The following is a 24,872-nucleotide window of genomic DNA, read 5'->3' as shown; positions in this document are numbered from 1 at the left end:
TGTTGTGGCTGTGGAAACACTTGGGTTGCTAGGTGGGGCCTCCTGCACAACACTATAAAAGCATTGCCAGCTCTCTGCTTTCTTATCCTGACTGTGCCATCCTGAGGACTAGTATTTGTGAAAAGGAAGGTAGGTTTTTGTAGTTCTTAATTGCTCTCCCTAGACCTGACAAACTTTAAGAATTGCACAGTATGTTTTTCATGTGATCTGTTGTAATTTTCTGTGGGTTGGATTTGCTGGCACAGAGAAAGATGGGTGTGGGCAGAAGAAATTCTTTTCATTTTAACGTGGATAATGTACACAGAAGGTCCTGGACAATCACTTCATTTTTATTTTTACTTTTTTTTTTTTTTTTTTTTTTTTCCTCATTCTTTTCCTCTTTACACAATAGGTTGCAGAAAAGTAGCTTAAATAAAGTAGACTTATTTAGATTTGGCTGTTCCAATGCTTTTGCTTTGTATCTGCAGCAAAACTGAAGTTACTGGAAAACAAATGTGCTGTTCACAGAAACTAAAGAAAAAGCAGCTGTTATTTCAACAAGCTTGCTGCTTTTGAACAGTAGAGGAATCTTTACTCAAACAGTGATGAAAATGAGGCAAAGTAATCTAAGGGACATAAGAGCAACCCCATGCTCTTAACCCATAACACAGAACTTTGGCTAAATGTGGCATAAGTAAGGGCTCTAGCATTTGAGGTTTGTTCTGGTAATACTTTCCATTTAATTTTTTTTGGTAAAGTTGTTTTTCTTTCTCATGTTTCCTTTGTATTCAGTAGACTTCCCTACTATAAAGGAAATTACTGTTTTATGTCTACTGTCTGCTTTTCCGATACAGTTTAATGGCCTCAATTTATATCAAGATCTTGGTAACTAGCGTTGGACAGAAACCACAGAATCATAGAATCATAGAATAGCTTGGGTTGGAAGGGCTCTTAAAGATCATCTAATTCCAACTGCCTTGCCATGGACAGGGATACCTTCAACTGGACCAGCTTGCTGAATGCCCCAATCAGTCTGAGCTGGGACACTTCCAGGGATGGAGGATCCACAGCTTCTCTGAACCATATGTTCCAGTGCCTCTCAGAGTAAATAATTTATTCTTTATATCTAATCTAAATCTACCCTCTTTTAGTTTAAAACCATTAATTGTTCTATCACAGTACTCTCTCACAGAGTCCCTCCCCAACTTTCCTTTAAGCCCCATTTAGGTATTGGAAGGCAGCTATAAGGTGTCGCTGGAGCCTTCTCTTATCCAGGCTGAACAACCCCAACTCCCTCAGCCTGTCTTCACAGGAGAGGCACTCCAGACCTTTGATCATCTTCATCATCGGGACTTACTATAACAGGTCCATGTCCTTCATGTGCTTGGGGCCCCAGGGCTGAATGCAGTGCTCTAAGTGGGGTCTCACAAGAGCAGAGTAGAGGGGGAGAATCACCTCCCTTGACCTGCTGGCAGGTCAAAAAAGTACAAAATCTGTACTTTTTTGGAAGTGCAGGATTTGGCAGGCTTTCTGGGCTGCAAGTGCACATTGCTGGTGCATGTTGGGCTTCTCATTAGAATAATAGAATCATAGAATCATAGAATATCCTGAGTTGGAAGGGACCCTTAAGGATAATCAATGCTCCTGGGTCCTGTTCAACAGTGATGCTCTCAATGCATATTTTGCCCAGCCTGTATTTATGTTTAGGATTGTCTGAGCCCAAGTGCAAGACCTTACAGAACTTCATGATGTCCACAGAGGTGCACCTCTCAAGCCTGTGCAGGTCCCTGTGGATGCTGTCCCATTCCTCAAACATGTTGACCACACCAGATAGCTTGGTGTCATCTGGCAAATTTGCGGCGGGTGCACTCAATCTCACTGTTCAAGCCACCTGCAAAGACAGGACCAGAGATAATATATCAGATAGAGCTTATGGTTAAATGTAAGGCAGGTGTGTAAATGTTTGCCTTAAAATATTTTTAAAGATACTGCATATTTACTCAAAACTTTCGGTAATTGGAGTCTGCCCAATTCTGGGGACTGGGAGCCAGTCTGAAAACAACATTGCAGTAACTCTTGTGAAGGAAGAGCTAGGCCTTTCAGTCTGGATCACTGCTTGATTTTGCATTCCAATTAAATGTTAATCATTCCAGCTGGGAATGGTAAGATGCACAGAAAACTTTTCTTTTTTTTTTTTTTTTTTTTTAATCAAGCAAATTTTAAATACATGATCTTTTTTTAACTGGGTTTTCAGTTAAACAGTCAGATCAGTGGTTCTTTAAAACTTTTTTCTTACTGAAGTAAAATAATACTTTGAATGTATCCGTCCTGGATGTAGGCTTTGCTTACATGAGCTGTTAGCATTTTAGAGTCAAAGCTCTGGTAAAAACCTCTACTCTGTAAAAGCGCTGTCTTCCTCAATTCCAGGCCTCCGTCTTCTTCCTTCTCCCTCTTCTCCTCCCATCTCTCACCTCTCCCCCTTAAAGTTACCCATAGATTCTTATAAAGCAGGCAAACAATTTTGTGTGTAAATAGGTTTCTTAACTTTCTGAGACAATGCAAGCAAAGTCAGGTCTTTAGCTGTTTCAAGAGCCGTTGCCCACTTTGGCTTCTTTTGAAATTATGTTGTTTGATTACAAAATGGAAATATATGGTCAAACTGTCAAAGTATCTTTGTTTAAATAAAAGCAAAAATAAAGGTTTTATTTTATTTTATTTTATGCAAAATTATTTTACTGTATTTGTAATTTAAATTATGTCAGGCATAAAGGCTTAGAGACTTAATAAACTCAATTTAATGTAGACTAGAAGCCTTCTACTATAGTTATCCCAATGAGCATCAAAACCCCTGGAACTGGAGTAGGGTGGGCAGACAGAAGAAATGCAGATATTAACAGTTTTCTCTGGACCCAGCTCTAACTTTATTTCTGAAATATTTTACTCTAGAAGCCAAAATGCAGTTTTGGTCCCACCTCTTCTCAGATCTACTGGTGTGAATCTTGTTTTGTAGCTTTAAACAGGGAGACACTGTGAATCTATTGGAGGCATACAGATCTGTACACATCAGGGCAGGTAACTAGGTAAACAGGTCTCAGTCTCATATGGAGACTAACATATTTTATTCTTTTTCACATGGCCTTTGTGTGTGCTGTTAAAAAATGCAGCAGAATTTCAAATACGACATCAATTCATATGGCCTCACTTACTTTAGCTGCCAATACAAGGGTAGTACAGGAGTCACTGTAACAGCCTGATTTATTTTATTTCATTATATTTTATTGAAGAGCAACATAAGTATGCTTTCTGATCCTCAGTAAATCAGTAAATGATGTGCTTAAAAGTTGGTCCTTACACAATATTCTGACCATCATTTGCCAAATTGACACTTGCTTTAGGTAACATAAACACAGATTCAGAGTCAGGTTCAAGTTTTCCATGAATTTCATGCCCTCAGGGATACAAGAAGTGTAGAGAAGCAAAGAGTTCTCTGGGGAAGAGAGAATGTAGGTGTATCCAACTTGGAGAGAGGAGGAAAGGGTGGAGCTGGGCTGAAAGCTTGAAGAGGACTGGAGGACCTGCTTCTTTGTTGGCAGTCACACCTGGAAGTACTTTGTGCAGTTTTTCTGTGAGGATAACAGCAGCTAGGTTACAGACACGTTGCTTTGTCCTAGGAGTGTGTTGATTTAAATACTGCTCATTACTGTTCCTGTGGACTAAAAGGCATAAATAAGGTAAATGTGTTTGCAACATAAGCATTGTTTATTTTTATTTTGTGGATATGATCTTTATATTAGATTAAAATGCACACCATTGCAAATAGCACTTTGGCTCTTCATGCTCGATATGTGAACTGTTCTTCAAAGACAGCAGTTTAACCAAGAACATTTAGCTTATTGTTTATATGTATGCTTTAAAAACAAGCCTTCCCTAAAGTGTCCTATGGACAAATATGTTTTGATGAAAAAACATCCATTTTGAACAGACCAAAAAATACTTTATTTGATAAAATATGTTTCCTAGTTCTATGAGCTGTTCCTAGGAACAGTTCCCACACTGTTCCCACTAGGAGACAATATTCTTGATACCGAGGTCATTGTGAAGCAACCTATTTATTTTGTCAAGTCACACCACCATTGATCTTTTTTTTTCTTATTCTGCATGGTATCTTATGCCAAAATATTTTTCATTTTCATTTCTAGTGATGAAAAGAAAAAAAAAAAAAGGGGGGGGTAAAAGTCCATTATTTTGTAGAAATTGGGGGAAATATGTAAGAAATAAGGACCAGTATATGTGAGACTGCTTTTACTCATCTTTCTTAAGAAAGAGCTATTGGAAGAAACTACACAGGAGTGTATTTAAAAAGGGAATATCATTTGCCTTAACACACAAGAGCTCCAACCTTGGAAGATGATCAGATAGGAAGAGTTATTTACCACTGAATTTGAAAAGAATCAAGTAGTCAGTAAGCTAAATTTACATACATAATACCTTAAAAATGGGGAAAGATATTTAATTTGTTTCTGGTAACATCCCTTTGAAAGTCAGTGTTAATGCTTAGGTATTGCCATACCAAATACATATAAAATCCAATTAGTTTACTGCTTTATTTCTAATCTGAAATTTCCAAAAGTCGTTTAAGTGTGTATGGTTGAGCAGCCAACTGCCAAACATAAAAGTTGCCAGCTTCCAGTAGTACAAGTCAATTACTATTTGGGAAATGGCCCCGATTGTCACAGTTAAAGAGAAAGGGTTTTATGAATGGGAAACCTTGAATTTCATTGGTGATTAAAATGATAAAAAAAAAAAACTTGATGCATCTCTTCACAGATTCTCTGTCAACATGGCTATGGTATCGGAATTCCTGAAGCAGGCATGGTTCATGGATAATCAGGAGCAGGAATGTATTGTAAGTGTAATCACCTGTTGAGATCATTTTATTTATTTTCTAGTGGATTTAGGAGTGTTTAAAGCAATAGGCCACCCCACATCTTTCACAGAAAGGCAGAAAAGCTGTTGCAAAAATCCAGGTGATTAAAACTGGAAACCAATTTTATTGCATCATATCATCTGATATGCTCTTATAAACTAGTAAATCTAGTATCAGATTAAAAAATACTGTAATGTGTATATATCAGTTTCAGGCCGAACTAGTGCTGCAATGAAATTGTCATTCCTACTGGCCAGGCATTGATTCACTCAAGTCTTCCTCTTTAAAGTAGTAATCTGATGTACAGTATGCAAATCTGTAAGAACCTGTTCAGATAATGTATTTGAGAAGGATGCTTAGACTGAGATACAAGAAGCCATGTGTTGGAGCGCTGGAATGTAAAGGAGGAACTAAAGTAACTAGTATATTTCTTATTCAGTCTGGAGAAGAGGAGGCTCTGGGAAGACCTTATAGTTGTCTTCCAGTACCTAAGTGGGGCCTACAAGAAAGCCATTGGGGAGGGACTCTTTGTCAGGGAGTGCAGTGATAGAACAAGGACTACTGGCTTTAAACTAAAAGAGGGTAGATTTAGGTTAGGTATAAGGAAGAAATTGTTTAGTATGAGGGTGGTGAGGCACTGAAACATGTTTCCTAGAGAAGATCTGAATGTGTTCAAGGCCAGGTTGAAGGGGCAACCTCGTCTAGTGGGAGGTGTCCCTGCCTGTGTTAGGGGGGTTAGAACTAGATGATCCTTAAAGATCCCTAAGATCCCTTCCAACCTAAACCATTCTATGATTTGTATTAGAAGACGAAAGTATGTGGGAAGAGTCACTGTATGTAGTAAAAAATCTCAGATGATCAGTGTTTATACTGATTAGAAGGAAGACTCATAGTGATCAGTAAGAAGAGTTATTGGAATAGATGTGGAAAGTCTTTTTAATAATTAAGTTGATTAAGATACTGAAATTAGTGTCAGCAAAGGCAAAGTAGCACACTGTAAAATCACTGGAAATCTTTAAAGCAACTTTAATTCTGAAAAAATAGAACTTTGGAATTTCAGTAAATAAAGTTTTCTGCTGTAGATCTCTGTATATTTTGTAATTTTCACTACACAGTATTTCATGTATAAAACTTTGTATCCACCATCCCTTATCTCTTTTCCCATGCAATCCCATGGTCCTTAGCCATTCCAGTTATGGAAGTTACAGACAGGTTTTTGTTTAGGTAGTAGATAAGTTTGTAATGGAAAGCAGTATACAGACTAAACCTGGCATGCCTGAGAAACACACACTAAACTCATCCTGTTTAGCTCTTGGCTTGCTACACGGGTCACGCTGATTTTTTTTTCTTTGAATTAAACAAGACACTACTTATAAATACACAGTCTGCTCTAAGAAAACTCCGACTTATTTAGCCAGCAGACATTACAGGTATGCAAGTATTCAATACAGAATGCTGTATGTGAAACATATCCATAAGACCTTGCCATTTGTCTGTCTTGTACATGCAAAAGATTAAATAAATAAATAAAATAGTGAGTTCTCGAAGGTAAGATAAAATACTATAGTTGATTCTAAAAAAAAAAAAGTTTAGTTAAACTTCACTTTTGTTGCAAAAAAAAATCTCAACCATATCGTACCAAAGGGAGCTTTATTATAAATATTTGCTCCGAGAATCTCAAGGCATTTTATAGGTTCTATAGAAGAAGGTAATGAGTATGGCATTAGAGATAGTAATGTGGTGTTACAGGCTCTACCAGCAAATTGATTAGTCACATCAACACATATGTTGGCTTAGGGCAAACCACGTAATTGTTGATGTAATGGAATTTATCATCCCCAGTTATTACCAGAGTACTTCAGACATTGCCTAGAGAGTGTCCAACATAAAGGAGTGGATTCACCATAGAATTCACTATTGTCTAATAGCTAATGCTAAAGAAAGTGTGTTTTATATCTTATGTTTCAAAGAAGTTGAGTAATAGTTCTCCGCCTCCTTGTAGTGTCGGGCTTGAACTTTTCTCCAAGATCTTGCACTGAAGCACTTGTAACATTAAATATGTAAAGTAGCTGAGAATTCACTTGATATAATGCACGATCAATTTGTATAAGATGAGCAAGAAAATCACTAGCACTTTACTGGAAGCACCTTCAGGATTTAAATATGGTTTGAGAGAGAAATACTTTCCTGTGGCATCTAATTTACTTGGGCAAATAGGGGTGTAAAATAGGTACGTTTTGTTTAATAGAAGTGTGAAAGGTATAGATCTAATACTAATACTGTACTGGGCCTGTTTAGCTGTCTGTAGTTAGAAAACAAGTATTTATTCTTTGAGAGACCCATAATAGTCAATTCCAAATACATGGCTTACTTAGGCATATGAAACTTCTTCTTTGCATAAATATACTTTGAAAATAGCATTTATTTATTTATTTATCATTCCTTCTACAGAAAAGTTCAAAAGGTGGTCATTCAGTACAGTCATACCCAAACTTTGATCCATCAGCTGATGTTGCTGCTTTGGACAAAGCTATTACGGTAAAAGGTAAGAGGAGTAAATATTTAACATACTATATTAGAATTATTCCTTGGGAAATTTTAAGAATAACCTGAAAAGTGTATCGGAGCCAGAGGCAATGGAAAACAGGAGAGGTATCTCAGCTTTAAAAAGCCTGGCAAGACATTTAATTATGCCACTTGTTAAAGAATCTATACTCTTTGTTATTCTGACATTGTATTACAATTTCAGACCTTAATACTACATTAAATTTATTGATTTTGTTGAAGGAATGGTTGTAAAAATTTGGTTTCTAGAGAATAAAAAAATATACCATACTAAGTCTTTTTTATTTGATTTCCATAGAATCTATTCGAGAAGTAGTGAATATCCTGATAATGGAGTGTATGCTCCTTTAAATTTATCTATTTAATGAAATTCACATTTGGCACTTTGTACTTAGAAACCCTTTTCACTTTGACTTGCTAGGTTGACTATGCTGTCTCATTGTCTATACACTTAGTTATTCTGTAGTGTAAGTACTGCACTTTGAGATTTTATTATACACACTTTGAGACTTTATTATACTGTAGAAACATGTTTCTGTGTTCTATGGGAACCTATTGGTTTCTTCACTGCATCACTAATTTTAAGTCTATAGATGATAACAGTTTTGGTTAAAATTTGATATGTCAAGCATTCAAAATCTGCCACAATGCAAATAATAAAATTTGTTAAATGATGCACTAGAGATCACTATATTTTCAATGTATTCACTATTACACTGTTTGGTGATTTGTAGGTGTGGATGAAGCCACCATTATTGACATCTTGACTAAAAGAACAAATGCTCAGCGTCAGCAGATTAAAGCTGCCTATCAGCAGGCTAAAGGGAAGGTATAGTATATCCAAGCCAATCTTAATTGTGCATCTGAAATAGCAATGTTGCTCCTGGGTTTTATGGTACATTCAGCTTTAGCTTTCTAGAACAGAAGATTATAGTGATTCTGTCACCTGTAGTTTATGAAAACTACTGTAGTAGTAGTATCCTGAATATAGTAGTATCCTGAGATAATCTCTTGAATGCAGTGGCATTTTATTTTGAAATAAAAAGAAAACTTTCAAAATTCTATCTGTCTGGGTTTTTGAATGCCCAGAAGATCACTGGGAATGCAGAAATTTCACTGGGAGACAGGCTGTTGAGGAAAAGAGAGGAATAGAGTAAGAGGCTTTGGGGACACCTAAACAAATCTTTTTGTCCAGATAGAATATAAGACAGAAAGTAGGACAATAATGCTGTTTCACAACTATAGCAATGCTAATGGGGACAGGTGTACAGGAAGCAGTGAAATTCTAATTCTGAATGGTAAAACTGCTAGTCCCTGAACCTGAAAAGTTTAGAAATTGCTGCATATTTCTTCAAGACGTTTTAATTGCCCTTCACCTTTTCTTGTAGAAAATTTTCTCTAGTTGAACCTGTAACTCTAAACTGAAATTATAACTGCACAGTTGACATACCAGAGTTCATGAGCCTTTGCTCCTTGGGAAATGATTCCCTATAGTTTCTGGCTTTGTAATTTTAAGTGCCTTTAAAGGGCAAGAAAGAAAACAAGTCTAATGTCTCATTTTAGGCTGGATTTCCTGTTTTTGATAAGGAAACTCACTTGTGATTCTCACAGCTCTGTCCTCCCACAGAGGAAGCTCCAGTGTCGCAATTATATTTTTTTTCAAGTCCTAAATTAAAATTTAACTTCAAAGGCACAAGAAGGCTAATGCTGTTATATCATTAGACCCCCTGGCGGTTGGCTTCCCGTCAAAAGCAGAAGAGACCTAACTCCTAACATAGTTCTTGATTCTGAAATAATCTCATTAGTTATCCTAGGTATCCTGACCAAGCAAACTGATCTTCTCGCCCCTACAGCAATTACCTAGACGTGCATTTGGTGAAGAACACAGCTGTATCTCTTCACTGTAGCAAAATACAGTACTGAACATTTACTAATAGGAGGAAGAATAAATCAGAAATTATTTTTTAAACTAAAAATAATTAAAAAATCTTAATTAAAAAAAAACACCTAAATGTTAGTCAAATTAGAATATAATCCAGATTATAACTTCAGGTCTTGCAGATTTATATAGGGTGTTATTACAGTATATCCACAGCATTTCCATTGCATTTTTTTTCTTTTTTATTTTTTAATATTTATTTTCTAATAAATAAGGTTATATATAAAGTGCATTTAAGCCATTCAATTATCATAACAGCAGTACAGTGTTACCTTCTCTTGAGAATTAAGCAGCCTATTTTGAGCCGCCTTCTGATGCAGTAAATGGGTGAACAGGGCTGACAAGAACTTCATGAAGTTCAGTAAGAAGTGCAAACTCCTGCACATGGGGAGGAACAACTGCAGGTACCAGGCCACCCAGCTGGAAAGCAGCTGTGCAGAAAAGGACCAGGGGGTCCTGGTGGACAAGAAGTTGAATGTAAGTCAGCAGTGTGCACTTACTGCTAAGAAGGCTAATGTCATTCTTGGCTTCATTAGGCTTCGTTTTTGGACTGTACCTGAACAGCAGTTTTTATCTTTTTGCCAGCTTACAGGGTGTTGTGGTTTATCCTAGCAGGCAGCTAAGCACCACTCAGCTGTTTGCTCATTCTCCCTTAGTGGGATGAAAAAGAGAATCAGAAAAAAAAGGTTGAGATAAAGACAGCTTAATAAAGCAGAAAAGGAAATGAAAATAATAATAACAATGAAGTAAAACACCAAAAAATACGCACAGTGAGATTGCTCACCACCAATAACTGATGCCCAGACACTCCTTAAGCAGTGGTAGTGCTCCTAGCCAACTTCCCTCAGTTTTATTGTTCAGCATGACATAATACAGTACGGGATATTCCTTTGGTAAGTTTGGGCCAGCTGTCCTGGTTCTGTTCCCTCCCACCTTCTTTTGCACCCCCAGTCTCTTCACTGGCAGTGCATTATGAGAAGCTGAAAAGTCCTTGACACGGTCCAGCTGGAGGCCGGCTGGAGGCCGGTCACTAGTGGTGTGGACTGGGGCCAGTCCTCTTTAATATCTTTATCGATGATCTGGATGAGGGGATAGAGTGCACCCTCAGTAAGTTTGCAGATGACACCAAGTTAGGAAGTTAGGTGCGTGTGTCGATCTGCTTGAGGGCAGGAGGATCTGGATAGGCTGGACTGATGGGCTGAGGCCAACTGTATGAAGTTCAACAAGGCCAAGTGCTGGGTCCTGCACCTGGGGCACAACAACCCCAAGCAGGCTGGAAGATGAGAAAGCTGCCTGACAGAGAAGGACCTGTGAGTCCTGGTTGATAGTTGGCTGAGTATGAGCCAGCAGTGTGCTCAGGTGGCCAAGAAGGCCAACAGCATCCTAGCTTGTATAAAAAGCAGTGTGGCCAGCAGATCTAGGGAAGTGATCGTCCCCCTTTACTCAGCTCTGGTGAGGCCGCATCTTGAATACTGTGTTCAGTTTTGGGCCCCTCACTACAAGAAGGACATCGAGGTGCTTGAGCGAGTCCAGAGAAGGGCAACGAAGCTGGTGAGGGGTCTGGAGAACAAGTCCTACGAGGAGCAGCTGAGGAAGCTGAGATTGTTTAGGCTGGAGAAGAGGAGGCTCAGGGGTGACCTTATTGCTCTCTCTAGGTACCTTAAAGGAGGCTGTAGCGAGGTGGTGGTTGGTCTATTATCTGGCGACAGGACGAGGGGGAATGGGCTAAAGTTGCACCAGGGGAGGTTTATGTTGGATATTAGGAAGAACTAGGAAGGGTTTATAGACATTGGAATGGCTGCCCAGGGAAGTGGTAGAGTCACCTTTCCTGGAGGTCTTTAAAAGACGTTTAGATGTAGAACTTAGTGATATGGTTTAGTGGAGGACTTGTTAGTGTTAGGTCAGAGGTTGGACGAGGTGATCTTGGAGATTTCTTCCAATTTAGACGATTCTGTGATACTATGGTGTAACCATGTCTCTGCAATAACTAAAACATCAGTGTGTTAACAGTGTTATTCTCATGCGGTGTCAAGAGTTGGACTTGATGATCCTTAAGGGTCCCTTCCAACTCAGGATATTCTATGATTCTATGATTCTATGATCTTAAGTCCAAAACACAGCACCATAATAGCCACTATGAGGAAAACTATTCCAGCTGAAACCAGGACACAGAGTGTATGACTCTTCCTTCTTCTTCATAGAGTCTGGAAGAAGACCTGAAAAAGGTTCTGAAAGGCCACCTGGAAGATGTTGCCGTGGCTCTACTTAAAACTCCAGCTCAGTTTGATGCTGAAGAATTAAGGGCCTCTATGAAAGTAAGTCAAAAATCTTCTGAGAGGAACTTTAGTAAAGAGAAGTATATAAATCTCAGATTCTTTAAATGACACTGGACTTAATTTTTTTAAGCTCATGTATTATATTATTTTTTCCCTATTTATTAAAATAAAACAGTAGTGGTTATCCAGAACCAGCTACTAAGAACAAGACTCAGCAATCTCTGTTGAATTTCAGGGTTGAAGGAGATGGATTGCCAATGCTATTCTTACATGAGAAAGAGCTCTCTGCCTTCTGAAAATTTGAGGTTATTTGCAGATGTAGTGCTAGAAAGCCATAGTGTTTACATATGCGTTTATTTAAGAGAAAATAGAAAAGGAAAGATGTATTTTTCTTCGTAATTCTTATTCCTATCTTCTATGTATGTTGCTTGGTCACTTCATATTTTTGTTGGGTGCCAGAGTGACACTAAATGCTGCAAACATGAATTCTAAAATAATTATATCAGGTGAAAGCAAAACGTTCTTCCTTTTTCTGTCTGTTTCGTATGACATCTTCAAAGTCTTGTCCATGACTCTCACCTTATTTCAGTTGTAAATTTTAAGTTTGCTGTATTAACTAACTTTTTTTTTTTTAAATCATTTTTAACAGGGCCTTGGAACTGATGAAGATACTTTAATTGAGATTCTGGCCTCAAGAAACAACAGAGAGATCAGAGAAGCCAGCAGATACTACAAAGAAGGTAACTCAGAGTGGGAAAGAAGTATTAATGGCATGAAACATTGGACGATAGCCAAACCCTGTCCTCCAGTGATTCATTTCTTTGTTCCTGTGATTTTTTTTTTCAAGCACCTGTAGTGAATAGATCCATGCAAACTTAACTCCTGGTGAAAAAGAATCTAGTGTGAATTGTACATGTCTTTTCAAAACTCCATAGCAAACACATTACTCTTACAGCCTTACTTCTAAATTTAAGGAGCTGAGATGACATTTTAGGAAGCAAGTAAAGCTTCATGAAAAGCTGAAAGAGGTGTAGGAAAGGGAGGTCATACTGATCGTTTCTGACTTACATAGATCCTGCTGCACTAGGAAGTGACTCACAATTCCAACCAGAGCTGTGAATATTTTTTGGAATAGGTTTAGAAAGCATTTAGATTTAGTTAAAAGCAAAATCCAGCTGCTTTGCTGCCCCCATTGCCTAGCCCTATCTGAGCTCTTTTGACTTTGTCAAAAGTTTACTTGTAGCAACACAGATAACTTCAAGATTAGGAACAACCAGCGAACTGAAGTAGAAGATCTTTGAAGAAATAACTAAAATATAATAGCAATTTAGAAATAACTAAAATATAATAGCATCTCTCATATAAGGAGAGTACTGCAGTCAGTCAGTGTTATCTAATTAATTTATGCTTTATGGGATTAAGAGTTAACTTTCGGAAGAGATTTCCAATCAGTTAGAAGTTTGATTAGTTTGAATAGTAGTTTGATTTTTATTTTTTTTTTTCCGGAAGAGTTTTAGGACTGAACAAAACAGCCAAAAATAAGAACGAAAGACTAATGACTCACAAAATTTCAAACTTTTTTTTTTTCTTTTTCTCTATTTCACAAACAAGACTTTTGCTTGAGACTCAAAGCTCAAGACTTTTCCACCCATACAACTTTTAAGAACAACTTTTTCAGCAGATTTTGGATTAATCCTCAGATTTCTCAGCACATCTCAGGGATTAGAAGACACGTTGAAAAAGTACCCATTCTTGCAAAACTAAATTAGAGAAAAGTACAATTCTACTAGGCATTCTACTACTAAGTTGGAAATTTAGAAAAGACTGAAAGAATGATATAACTGATAATTTAGAAAAGAATTATGAGTCCTTTTTCATTTGATTTCAGTACTGAAGAGAGATCTGACACAAGACATCATCTCTGACACATCTGGAGACTTTCAGAAGGCTTTAGTTGCTCTAGCCAAGGTATGCTGTGCTTAAACATTTTCGGTGAGGTTATCAGTAATTAAAAAACAATATTATGTTAAATAATCTTCAAGATTATGTTGAAGTCATACAGTAAATAAGAATTTTAGGATTATTTATTTCCTAGCACTGTTTTTTACTTACTTACGTTAGACCATATCTTAAGCAAGCTATAATGAGATTTATCTCAAAAACATTTTTTTAAAGGCAATGGTATTTGTTACTGTTTACCAGTTAGGTTCTTAAGACTTTTTTTATGTGTCTTTATGTGTCTAACAGTCTTAAAGCACTTGAAAAGAAAACAACTGGAATGTCAATTGACTGCAAATGTATAAAGAAGAAATGCTTACATGTAGAGAAACATTTTGGCTACTTCTTAAGATATGTTTCTTGTAGTAAGGTAGATAGTGGCATGGAGTTAGCAAGTGGACAAAGTATTTTGTGAACTGCTCAAAAGCAGTTCAGCTGAAACACTGGAGCTGAGAAGTAAAAATACCCTTTTTAACATACATTAATATTTTATTCCATCTCTGCTGAGTACATTTGTATGCAGTTTGTATGTGCACATTGGATTTTTTTTGATATATCAATGTGCATAGTTTTTATTTTTAGTTTTGCTTTCAAATCACCTTGAAAGAAGTTTATTGAGTTTATTCACCAGGGAGCACATCATAGCTTCCAAGACTTTAACTTCACATTAAGAAACCCTGGATTTTAATGTATAACTTCAGAAATACTTTGATGGCCCTAGAAATGTGAGCTCTGATCAATTAACAAATGCATCAGCTTTATCCACAGAATAATTAATATAACTGTATTTGTCTGCAATTCTGTATTAAGCTATGTATAAGTGTGGAAGGCCAGATCTCTAAAATACTCAATTTTGGTGAACTGTATGATTGTGAGTAACATCGGTTATTATTTTTTTTTTTAATTTGATTTATGTAGGCTGACCGATCTGAAGATCCTCATGTGAATGATGAGCTTGCTGATAGTGATGCCAGAGTAAGACCATACTTAGCACCCTGCAGATCTTCATTTGACTTTATTACAAACTCTGACTGGCTGTGAATGTGCTGTTTCACCTACCTGGATCTTGCACATTTCAGATGACAGACAATTGTACATTACATACAATTACGTATATATACATAATCTTTTTGAGGTCATGGGGACATGGGAGGCAATTGGGACATGGGGATGGGAGGACATGGGAACACGGTGGGGGGCAATTAGTGTGTATGTACACAATCTTTTTCTGAGGAGATAATGTTTTCCAAAGTTCACATGAACTCTTTGGTCACTGAAAGAAATGGAATTTTTATGCTAATAGTCAACTTCAAAAATGCTTCAAACCCTCTTCTACTATTTGAAGTAGAGGTCAGGAACAGGAGAACTTAGATTCAATCTGTTTGTTTAAAATAAATACAGTTCTTGAATTGAGGGACAAATTTATACTAGTGATTGTGCAGAAACAGATACCCTATGTTGACCAGTGTAAACCATTCAGTATGTTGGTTGTAGCTAATGCGTTTCAGTGTCATACCTTTCAAGAGAATTTGGTAAACACCACATTCATTTTCTAAGTGATTCTAAGAAAAGCAACTGATTTTTCCCTTGTTTCTTCTGCTATTTGTGTAGGATTTTTGTTAAGGTGTTGGTAAACCTTAACAGTCTGTCCTGAGTTTTCACTTTAAATTATTGTTTTAAATCCAACAGAGAAAAAGACATTTAACAATTCTATTTTTATTCCTGTGACATAAGAGGTTTAGTTTTGTCATCAAACATAGATATGAAAGGCTAGTAAATCAATATTGTGTCTAAGCTCAGTTCAGTTTCCCTGGGTCCAAAGACCTTCACTGCCAACACCTAGAAAGGATGTTAGATCTTTTTTTGCTGTAGCATGGAGATCTTTAATTATTACTTTTACAAAGGTTTGAGAAGGTAGGGAAAGTAACAAAATTGATGGGGTTCTTACTTTCTATTCAAGTTACTCTTGGAAAGACAAGAAATACCTGGTACATAAGCTTCTCCTTCACATTTGTCTAGTTAATATTGGAATTGTGTTTTTTTTTGGTCTAAGGTAAGCCAATAAGCCTGCCAGTCCTATGCTCCCATGTATACTATATGAAGATACATAAAAAATAGCTTCATTCAAGAATGCCTAAAAATATTATTTTTAGCTGTACAGTGCTCCCTTGGTACTATTATGCTGTAAGTGAAATATGAAGTATTACTTGGTACACCTAGAGTTATTTTGAGGCTGTGTAGAGTTGTGTGTCTTGTTACAGGTTATGTCAAGGTTTAGAGTTCTTTACTGACAAGCAGTGACCTACCTTTGGCAAGGAGTCTCAGGTACTTCTATTTGTGTTTTGCTATACAGATGATAACTTGACTATTATTATTATTTTTTCTTTTATGACAGGCCTTATATGAAGCAGGAGAGAGAAGGAAAGGAACGGATATTAATGTGTTTGTTACTGTTCTTACTGCAAGAAGCTACCCTCATCTCCGAAGAGGTAGGCTGGGTGAAACTTTGTTCCTCACTGGAATTGTATTTGAATATGGCTTGCTCAGAGATTATATACATTTCCAAGATGTGACTGCTACAGAGGTCATTGTGCATGCTGACCTAAGCACACAGTTGGCCACTTTACTGTTCTCTCCACACTAGTGAAGAGTCAGTGTCAGGTAAGTTGTTAACAGAACTGTTACTATGAAGTCTCACAATGCCGCTGGTAACAAGGCCAATGAATCAGTGTGGTTCTGAATACTCCTCAACATGGTCTTGCTCCTCTACCAGTTTGCCCTGCACGGGAGATACCACCTTATGCTATAGCCTCCAGTGGAGTAACTGTACTACTATTTCCCTGTTAATGGAAATTGAGCCCCACCATCCTAGCATGGGTCTGTTCCTTATGCCAATACCATCACTCCATACAGTACTGCTTTTCTTTACTACACTGTGCTAGCTGAAGAAAATGAGAAAGATAGCCTGCCATGTGTGTGCACTGCCACAGCAGCAGGGACAGAGTAGGGAAAAAAAATGCGGGGAGAATACTATGTTTCCATCACTCTTCACTGAATTTTCTTCTCTTGCTTAGTCTTTCAGAAGTACACCAAATACAGCAAGCATGACATGAATAAGGTATTAGATTTGGAGCTGAAAGGTGATATTGAGAACTGCCTGACTGCCCTTGGTAAGTGGTTATACAACTAGTAACCTAGTATATATGTTAACTGTATGAAAAACTACCTTTTTAGTTCTGTAATACTTTTTCTAACAGGACAACATTCTGGTCTTTTTTGCTTCACTGAGAAGCAAAACAGTTCTGATGTAAGATTATTAAAAATATAATAAATTTCCTCTTGCGGTGTTTGAGAAAATATTATTTTAATGTTCATGATAAAGATGTATCTTAAGACCCTTAAAGTGACCGTTCCTTGTAAGGTGAGAATAAGGTGAGCCATCCGTGTTGTCAAGGATAGAATCAGGAGCCAGACCCCTATCTTTGCTTTTCACTTTTGTATTGCAGTCAAGTATACTTTGGATAAAAAGAGACTCACCAGTTCCCTCTTAGTATCAGGTATGGTAGGCAAGTACACAGCATAACTTGGCTAAAATATGTCAGATCATAACTACCAGATCTGCTGTAGAGGTCACGAATACTTTCACATTTTTCTGCTTGGGAACTGTGACATCATTCTCAATTTTATGGCAGTGGACTAGAGAGTACAGTCTTGTCTTTACAGTAACTAGAGTATTCTCCCCTGACTGAATTGCCTACTGAATAAAGAGAAGAAAGGAACAGCTACTTCTCCCATATTTTTAAGATAGGTAATAGAGAAATAGATAAATAGGATATGTTGGTAGGAACACTGAGACTTATTCTGCAGTGTTTTCTTTCCAGATTTTTGCCTTTTGTTATTTGTTACATTTTTAACAGGTGTGACTTTATCTCATTGTTTCATTACAGTGAAGTGTGCCACAAGCAAGCCAGCTTTCTTTGCTGAAAAACTCCACTTGGCAATGAAGGTAACCTCAAGAAAGAACTTGAGAACAGAGTGTGCTTTATGAGCTGAAAAATAACAAATTAGGCTAGAATAAGAACTTTGTGTGATGAAAAGGACTGCAGAAGGAAATCCAATTCATTTCTCTCTTTCCTCCCCTTCATTCCTTTGAAACTACTGTTTCCTTCCATAGAAAGACCTGTCTATTTATTATAGAGTTTTTGGGAAAGTGCCTGTCCATCCACATACATGTATATACATTATGCTCTTTGTAGTGACAGAAAGCTAACTGAACCTTTTCATATTAATGAAACCATTAAAATATTGACAAAAAAGTAAATAGGAAGGCACTTACAGACTGGGATGAGAACCTTGTAAAAGCCCATACAAAACTGCAGGCAAATTTGAAATCTGAGCTGACTGAGGTGGTGAGAACTCATGAAATCACATAGTATGCAGAAATTTACATTAACTTCTGTCACTTGTTTAGGAGCTGTACTGAGTGACTTGTGGTGGTTTTACCGAGCTGGGCAGCTGAACTCCACCACACTGCTCTCTCTCTACCTCCTCAGAGAGGAAGGGGAGAAAATGTGATGAAAAGGGCTCAAGAGCTGAGATAAGGACAGGGAGATCACTCTACAGTTATCATCATGGGCAAAACGGACTCAGTGCATTAATATAATTTATTACTTATTACTAACAAGCTAGCAGTAAGAACTAAAACTAAAAACACCTTCCCCCTCCATCCACCCTCTTCTACCTCCTCCCCCTGAGTTTTGCAGGTTAATAGGGAATGGGGGTTGCGGTCAGTCCCTAATGCTTTGTCTCCGCTGCTCTGCCCCTGCTCCCCTTGGGGTCCCTCCCACGGGATGCCATCCTTCCCGAAATGAGCCTGCAGTGGCTGCCCAGAGGCAGCAGCTCTTCAAGAACTGCTCCCACATGGCTCTGTACCACAGGATCCAGGAGCAAACTGCTCCAGCATGGGTCCCCCATGGGTGGGCAGCAGCTCTCCCCAGACTCCCTGCTCCTGCGTGGGCTCCTCTCTGCGGGCTGCAGCTCCAGCCCAGGGCCTGATCTTGTGGGGGCTCTCCATGGGCTGCAGCCTCCTCCAGGCCGCATCCACCTGTTCCACCGGGGGCTCCTCCATCCACGGGGGGGCTGCAGCATGGAGATCTGCTCCATGTGGGACCCATGGGCTGAAGGGGGACAGCCTGCTCCAGCAGGGGCCTCTCCACAGGCTGCAGGGGAACTTTTTCTTTGGCACCTGGAAAATCTCCTTCCTTTCCTTCTGCATTGTCTGCAAGTGTCTGCAGGGCTGGTTCTCACTCCTCTCTCCCAGCTGCTGTTGTGCAGCAGTTTTTATTTCCCTTTTTTTTTGAAATCCGCTGTCCCAGAGACACAAACAATATCTGTTGAATCAACTCTGGCCAGCGGTAGGTCCCCTTTGGAGTAAGCTGAAACTGGCCCTTCTGTAACATGCAGCAGTTGCTTGTCTCTTCACGCAGCGGTCACCTCTGCAGCTCCCCCACTACCAAAATCTTGCCATGTAAACTGAATATGCTCATTATGAAAAAGTAGCTCATTGCAGGACAATAAAAAAAATCAAACAAACAACAGTGAAATTTAGGTTTTCCCTGGTGTTCAGCAATCACAGTGAACAACCTGCCAATTTTTATGAAACCGCAAAAAGAAATCCAGGATTGGAAACAGCCAGTTGCAACTGAATTTGTCCTCATAGGGGACCAGAAGGGGGTTAGTACAAAGAAGTCTGATGAATCAGTACAAAGAACTTTGATAGAGGAAGATCTTTCAATGACTTAAGTAGCCTCAATTTTTGTTTGTTTGTTTACTACTTTTAACAGGGCCTTGGGACACGGCACAAACAGCTCATCAGAATCATGGTTTCACGCCATGAAGTAGACATGAATGAGATCAAAGCCTATTATAAGAATCTGTATGGTATCTCTCTTCGCCAAGCCATTATGGTAGGTTTTCGCTGAAGTTAACAATGAAGTGGAAAACAACTAGATGTTTTAGGAAGGCCAGTAAGGCTTTGTTAACTCTTCTGCTCCTCAGTCACCAGTTCATCCTGAATAATGAATTGTAGTTGAGTAACTCAAGTTTTCAGTGAGAACTCAAGGTCTCATGCTGGTAGAACTAATTTATTTTATAGGGGAATGTTTTTTGTCACAAAAGCTGTAGCATTTTTGCTACATTTAGCATAGTTGATTTGTAGTTGTCTCAGAATGTCATCTTAAAGTAAATGCCAAGAATGGAGACTATCCCCAAGTTCCTGTGCTTAAGCATTAGCAGGTACATTAGTGAGAGAATGAAGATGGTTGCACTGACAGCTCTCTGACAGATATTTGCTCCATCTGGCTTTTGTTTTTTAATGTTTGAGTTACTCCTACAAATACCTTGTAAACTTGGCTTTTATTTGTCCTACTTTTTAGGTCACTTAGGAAAATGAGATAAACTAACAAAATATTTTCTTGAACGGGACAAGCCACCTAATGCATTCTTCTAGAAAATTGAAACCAGTGAGCTATTAGAAAAAAGCCAGACCTTCAGATCACCTTTGTGGAAGCTAGTAGATAAATAAAAAAAAATCTACCTTAGAGCAGAAACATAATCTCTAAATGTACTAAAGTACCTTTTTGAGTTTTGCATGTACCTGCTGCTTTTTCAGTTAGCTGCTTTTTCAGTTAGTTTCTAAAAATCATTTTTTCTGCCATGACCATTTATTTTGGTGAAGGACCAATGTTTAGTAAATGTATATTGAATGCTTATTGAAATTGATTTGACACCATTATCCTAACAATTGTGCTCTTTTCACTTAAATTGACAGGATGAACTCAAAGGGGATTATGAAAACATCCTGGTGGCTTTGTGTGGAAGTGATTAAATAAGTTTCATGTTCCTATGATGCACTCAAGCCCTGTTGCTGAAGGTCTTCATATTTGATTCAGCTGTCTATATAAAATACAGGCTTTACACAGTGAGGTTTCTCTGGAATGGTATTTAGTCTACATGTATTATGCAGAAAACCTGGAACCTGGAATGTATTTTTTCAATATCTTTATTCTGTATGGCATGAATATAATCTTTTTACCATTATTTATCCAAAGTCAACGAATGCTTTGAAGTTTCTATTTGCTTGATTAATCATGAAACAAGTTTTCATCTAAGAAAATTAAATAAATTTTAAAAAATAAAATTAGACTTTGTGAAACTTTGTACATCCTGCATTGCTTTTCTGCAATTAACATCAAATTGTCTATACACAGTAAATGAAAGAAAAATCTGAAATATTTAAATAGTGAAAAAAAGAATGTAACTGTATCACATAATCTAGCTGAAACTCTGGCTTTCCATTTCACGTCAGCCAGAGTTTATATACATTGGATGTTAGAAAAATAGCTAAAGATGACATGTTCAAAATGTCAACAATATGAAACAGCTAATGATATCTCTGGCTTGTTCTTTTTTATTTAAATTAGAGTTATTAATTCTATTATTACATATATAGGGGGAAAAAAAAAAGCATCATAGCCTCATAGCCCATGTAGGACTTTTTTTTCTTTTTTTATTTCTCTGATGATTTGTGTGTATTTTTGTATCTGTCCAAAATGAAGAAAACTGCTCTCAATACCTCTATTTTCTGATTTCTATTACTGTTCCAGTTGTTCCAGACCCTGTATAAATGAAGTGCAGACCCCCAGGTGCAGTAGTAGAATTAAGCATAGTTGTTGGTTCTTCACTTCATACAACCATTGACAGACATTGTTAGGGTGCCCTCCACTTACTCATTTGAACAACATGTTAAGCTATTGGGATATCAGAGGTCATCTTGGCTAATTTCTGTTAAACATTGCAGGCATTCTTCAGTTCATATTGGAGTGGTCCAAGAAATAGACAATGTTGTCTAGAGAAGGTGAAGTCTTATTCTACAAGAACCATTGGAATGACTAGAGCTAGATAGAAACCATGTGCTTTGCACAGGCTGGATTTTTTACCTATGCTAAATATTACATGCACTACTGTAGTTCACTCTGTTGATTATTCTTTTACTTATCTTAGGATAAGTAAAAGAGATTCAGCCCAAAGTAGTTCATGGGAAATAAATACAATAGTCATCAATGAAAGCAGGAAAAAAAAGCAGACGTATGTAAAAAACATGTTCTGTGACATCTGTTTTATTAACTGACAAGCTTCAGGAAAAAAAAAAAAAAAAAGTATAATTTGAGTGTGGCACTAGCAATATAGGCATTTTCTCAAGAGGCAGATGTCCAGAGAATTCAATATTCCCACCCCAGAAAACAGAGCAAGCTTGTAGGCTGTGGATGGGTCATAAATAGTTAACTTGTAAGAAGTAAATTATTAGGCCTAAGGGGGGAAACTCTTTATTCAAATTTCAGTTGTTTTGAAATTTACATGTGTTGCAGCTATGCAGAAGGAAAGAATCTGATTTCGTCAGCATAGGAAAGATTTCTCTCTCTCTCTCTTTTTTTTTTCTTTTTTTTTTTTTTTTCGTTTTTCCCCAGTAAGTATATATATTCACCAGGGAAGCCAAAAGAAGCAAAAATGTGCCAAAACCAAAACAACAAAAACTTACAGAATATCTTTAACAATTGCTCCAAATTAAAATTTAAGGAATGATAAGAAAATAATTTTTATGGTAAATGAACTCTTTCCATTCTCTTTTTGCTGAGTTCAAGAGGGGCTTATAAGCAGTATGTTCTTTTTGAGAGTCCAGCCTTACTGCTCAACTTCCAAATGTGAACAAGTGAGCACCTGGAATTCTCATTTAGCTTAAATGAGGAGATAGGCAAACATGTTATTAATAGGAAAATGTTTGTAACATAAGTATGAATTTTTCTGGACTGGGTAAGAGAAGGATATTATAACAGTATATTACTGCATTCCAATAGCTCCCCTAATTGTAGGATATTTCACTAGAATTATATATGTATTCCTAACAGAGGCAAGGGTGGCACCATTTTGATTGTATTTAGTTTGTACCTATTTCTGCAAAATGCTGCTTGTGTTGAAGAGGACTGATTTCTGGAGGTCTGTAGAGTTGGGTGTCAATAAGGAATCAGATGTATTTCTACCCTTTCTTATTAACAGTGGAAATTTGCAGCCAGCTGTTAAAGTCTTTTTTTTTTTTTTTTTTTTTTTTTTTTTAAGTACTGCAAAATATAGAACTTAGGTTAATACTTGCAGAACAGAGTGATTACACCACTCATGTCATTGCCAGAGGGCTCCTTGATAGGCAGAATGGGAGTGGGAGGAGGATATTTCTCAAAATAAAATAATACTTTTTTTTTTTTTTTTTCTGTTTAGCAACACCTAAGAGGCTAAGTGGTTAAGTAAGGACAATCCCAGTCCAAAGCTGCACAAGCAAGCATAGATAAAACAGTAAATGCGCAAGCATATATAAGGCAATATTTTCTATGAAAATTAGTAAGAGCATTAAAAGACCAATTAACAGAACCATTAAACATAATTCATTTTAGTCAGAATATTTCTTGAAGCAGGTGGGTTCATGCTGAAGAAAAGTAGATGGAGGTTATTGCTCTTGTCTTTCTGCCTATCAAAAGACAAAATGTAACAAAATCTCTGCAGAGGAGTCTGAAATATAAATCCTAAAGACTCCAGTAAGAAATTTGCTTCTTAGAGTGCTTGCAGCCCAGAAGATGAACTACATCCTGGTCTACATTAAAAGAGGAGTGGCCAGCAGGTTGAGAGACATGATTGTCCCCTTCTACTCAGCCCTTGTGGGGCCCCACTAGTAGTGCTGCATCCAGGTCTGGGCCCTCAGCACAAGAAGGATGTGGAACTGTTAAAATGGGTCCAGAGGAGGGCCACAAAGATGGCAGCACCTCTCCTGTGAAGATAGGCTGAGAGAGTTGGGGCTGTTCAGCCTGGAGAAAAGAAGGCTCTGGGGTGAACTCATTGCAACTTTTCAGTACTTGAAGGGGGCTTATATAAAAAAGGATGGGGAACAACTCTTTGCTCAATCATATATTGACAGGATGAAGGGGATTGATTTTAAAGTAAAAGGGGAGATTTAGATTAGAGGTTAGAAGGAAATTTTTTCACTCAGAGGGTGGTGAAGCACTGGAAAAGGTTGTCCAGAGAAGCTGTGCATGTCCCATCCCTGGAGGTGTTCAAGACCAAGTTGTATGAGGACATGGTCAGCTTGATCTAGTAGGTGGTGCCCCTGCTTATGGCAGGGGCATTGGAACTACATGATCTTTGAGGTCCCTTCCAACCCAGGGCATACTACGATTCTATGATACTATAATTTTCTCTGTAGTGAGCTTCAGGTGTGGGATTAGTCCATAGAATTCTACCAAGGAGGGATGTTTGCATGTTTTCTGCCACTCTTTTTCCAATCAATATTAGAAATGAAGTTCTGGTACCAGGAAAAATGAGAAAATAAAAAGATATTTTAAAGTCTTTCCAAAATTCTCTCAAAACTAAACAAAAATCCACCACACTAAGTTAAGCACATTTAGACTGTAAGGAACTGTGCAATACTCAGGTTGTCTAGAAGAAAGCTCACTCAGGTGTAACTAGCGTGCCTAAATTTACACCACTATGTTAGTGAAACACAGCACGTGAACTTTATAATACCTCTACTGAGGTGGGGAAAGTCACTCATTAAAATATAGAAACCTTTAATCTAGCATCAACAGGGGATAATAGAGGTTGTGTTTCAAAGAGAATCAGACATGATTTCTCAGAAAAACATGTATTAGAATTGCAGTAACTTTGCGCTTTTTGCATTCACCCAAGACTTCTGAGGGAATGGTGGCTAAGCCTCTTCATGGTGAATGACTGTCCAGCTACTTAAAACTTATGAAGTAGAGGCGAGAGCTGAATTCAAAAGAAAATATATTATGTAAATACATTTCAGAAAAGTCCATCCTGAAATGCATGAGAAAGCTTCTTTGTTCACATAATTTGTGGAAGACAGGCCAAGGAGTGCCAAAAAAAAAAAAAAAAAAAAAAAAAAAAAAAAAAAAGAGAGAAACAAAAATTGGGTTGAAATATGAATTTTCTCATTGCTGTGGTATAGGTGGTATACCACATATATATATATATGTGGTATATACACCTATATATATAGGTGGTAGCCTATAAGTGTGAAAACACTGTAAATGTGGAACTACATAGTAATCATGTAGATGACTCTCAA

General features: G+C 37.6%; 1 protein-coding gene across 1 annotated transcript; it reads left to right on the top strand.

Moving 5' to 3' along the window:
- On the top strand, window positions 1-20,818 carry ANXA1 (annexin A1). Its single transcript, XM_032205851.1, has 13 exons — window positions 1-129; window positions 4,807-4,885; window positions 7,358-7,451; window positions 8,206-8,300; window positions 11,612-11,725; window positions 12,336-12,426; window positions 13,575-13,654; window positions 14,603-14,659; window positions 16,080-16,173; window positions 16,759-16,854; window positions 17,632-17,690; window positions 19,528-19,650; window positions 20,514-20,818. The coding sequence occupies exons 2-13, from the start codon at window positions 4,820-4,822 to the stop codon at window positions 20,568-20,570; spliced, it is 1,026 nt and encodes a 341-aa protein (XP_032061742.1). The 5' UTR covers window positions 1-129; window positions 4,807-4,819; the 3' UTR covers window positions 20,571-20,818.
- Window positions 20,819-24,872: the final 4,054 nt, after the last annotated feature.

This window comes from Aythya fuligula, chromosome Z (genome assembly GCF_009819795.1).
Source record: "Aythya fuligula isolate bAytFul2 chromosome Z, bAytFul2.pri, whole genome shotgun sequence".
NCBI classification, from domain to species: domain Eukaryota; kingdom Metazoa; phylum Chordata; class Aves; order Anseriformes; family Anatidae; genus Aythya; species Aythya fuligula.
This window is presented reverse-complemented; position numbering and strand designations above follow the sequence as displayed.

What these genes read in the sequence shown, in the direction of transcription:
- ANXA1 (XM_032205851.1), top strand. Translation starts at nt 4,820, where the DNA reads ATGGCTATGGTATCGGAATTCCTGAAGCAGGCATGGTTCATGGATAAT. An exon ending in CTTTAGTTGCTCTAGCCAAG is followed by an intron (nt 13,655 to 14,602) that starts GTATGCTGTGCT and finishes TGATTTATGTAG; the next exon opens with GCTGACCGATCTGAAGATCC. An exon ending in CTCTTCGCCAAGCCATTATG is followed by an intron (nt 19,651 to 20,513) that starts GTAGGTTTTCGC and finishes TTAAATTGACAG; the next exon opens with GATGAACTCAAAGGGGATTA.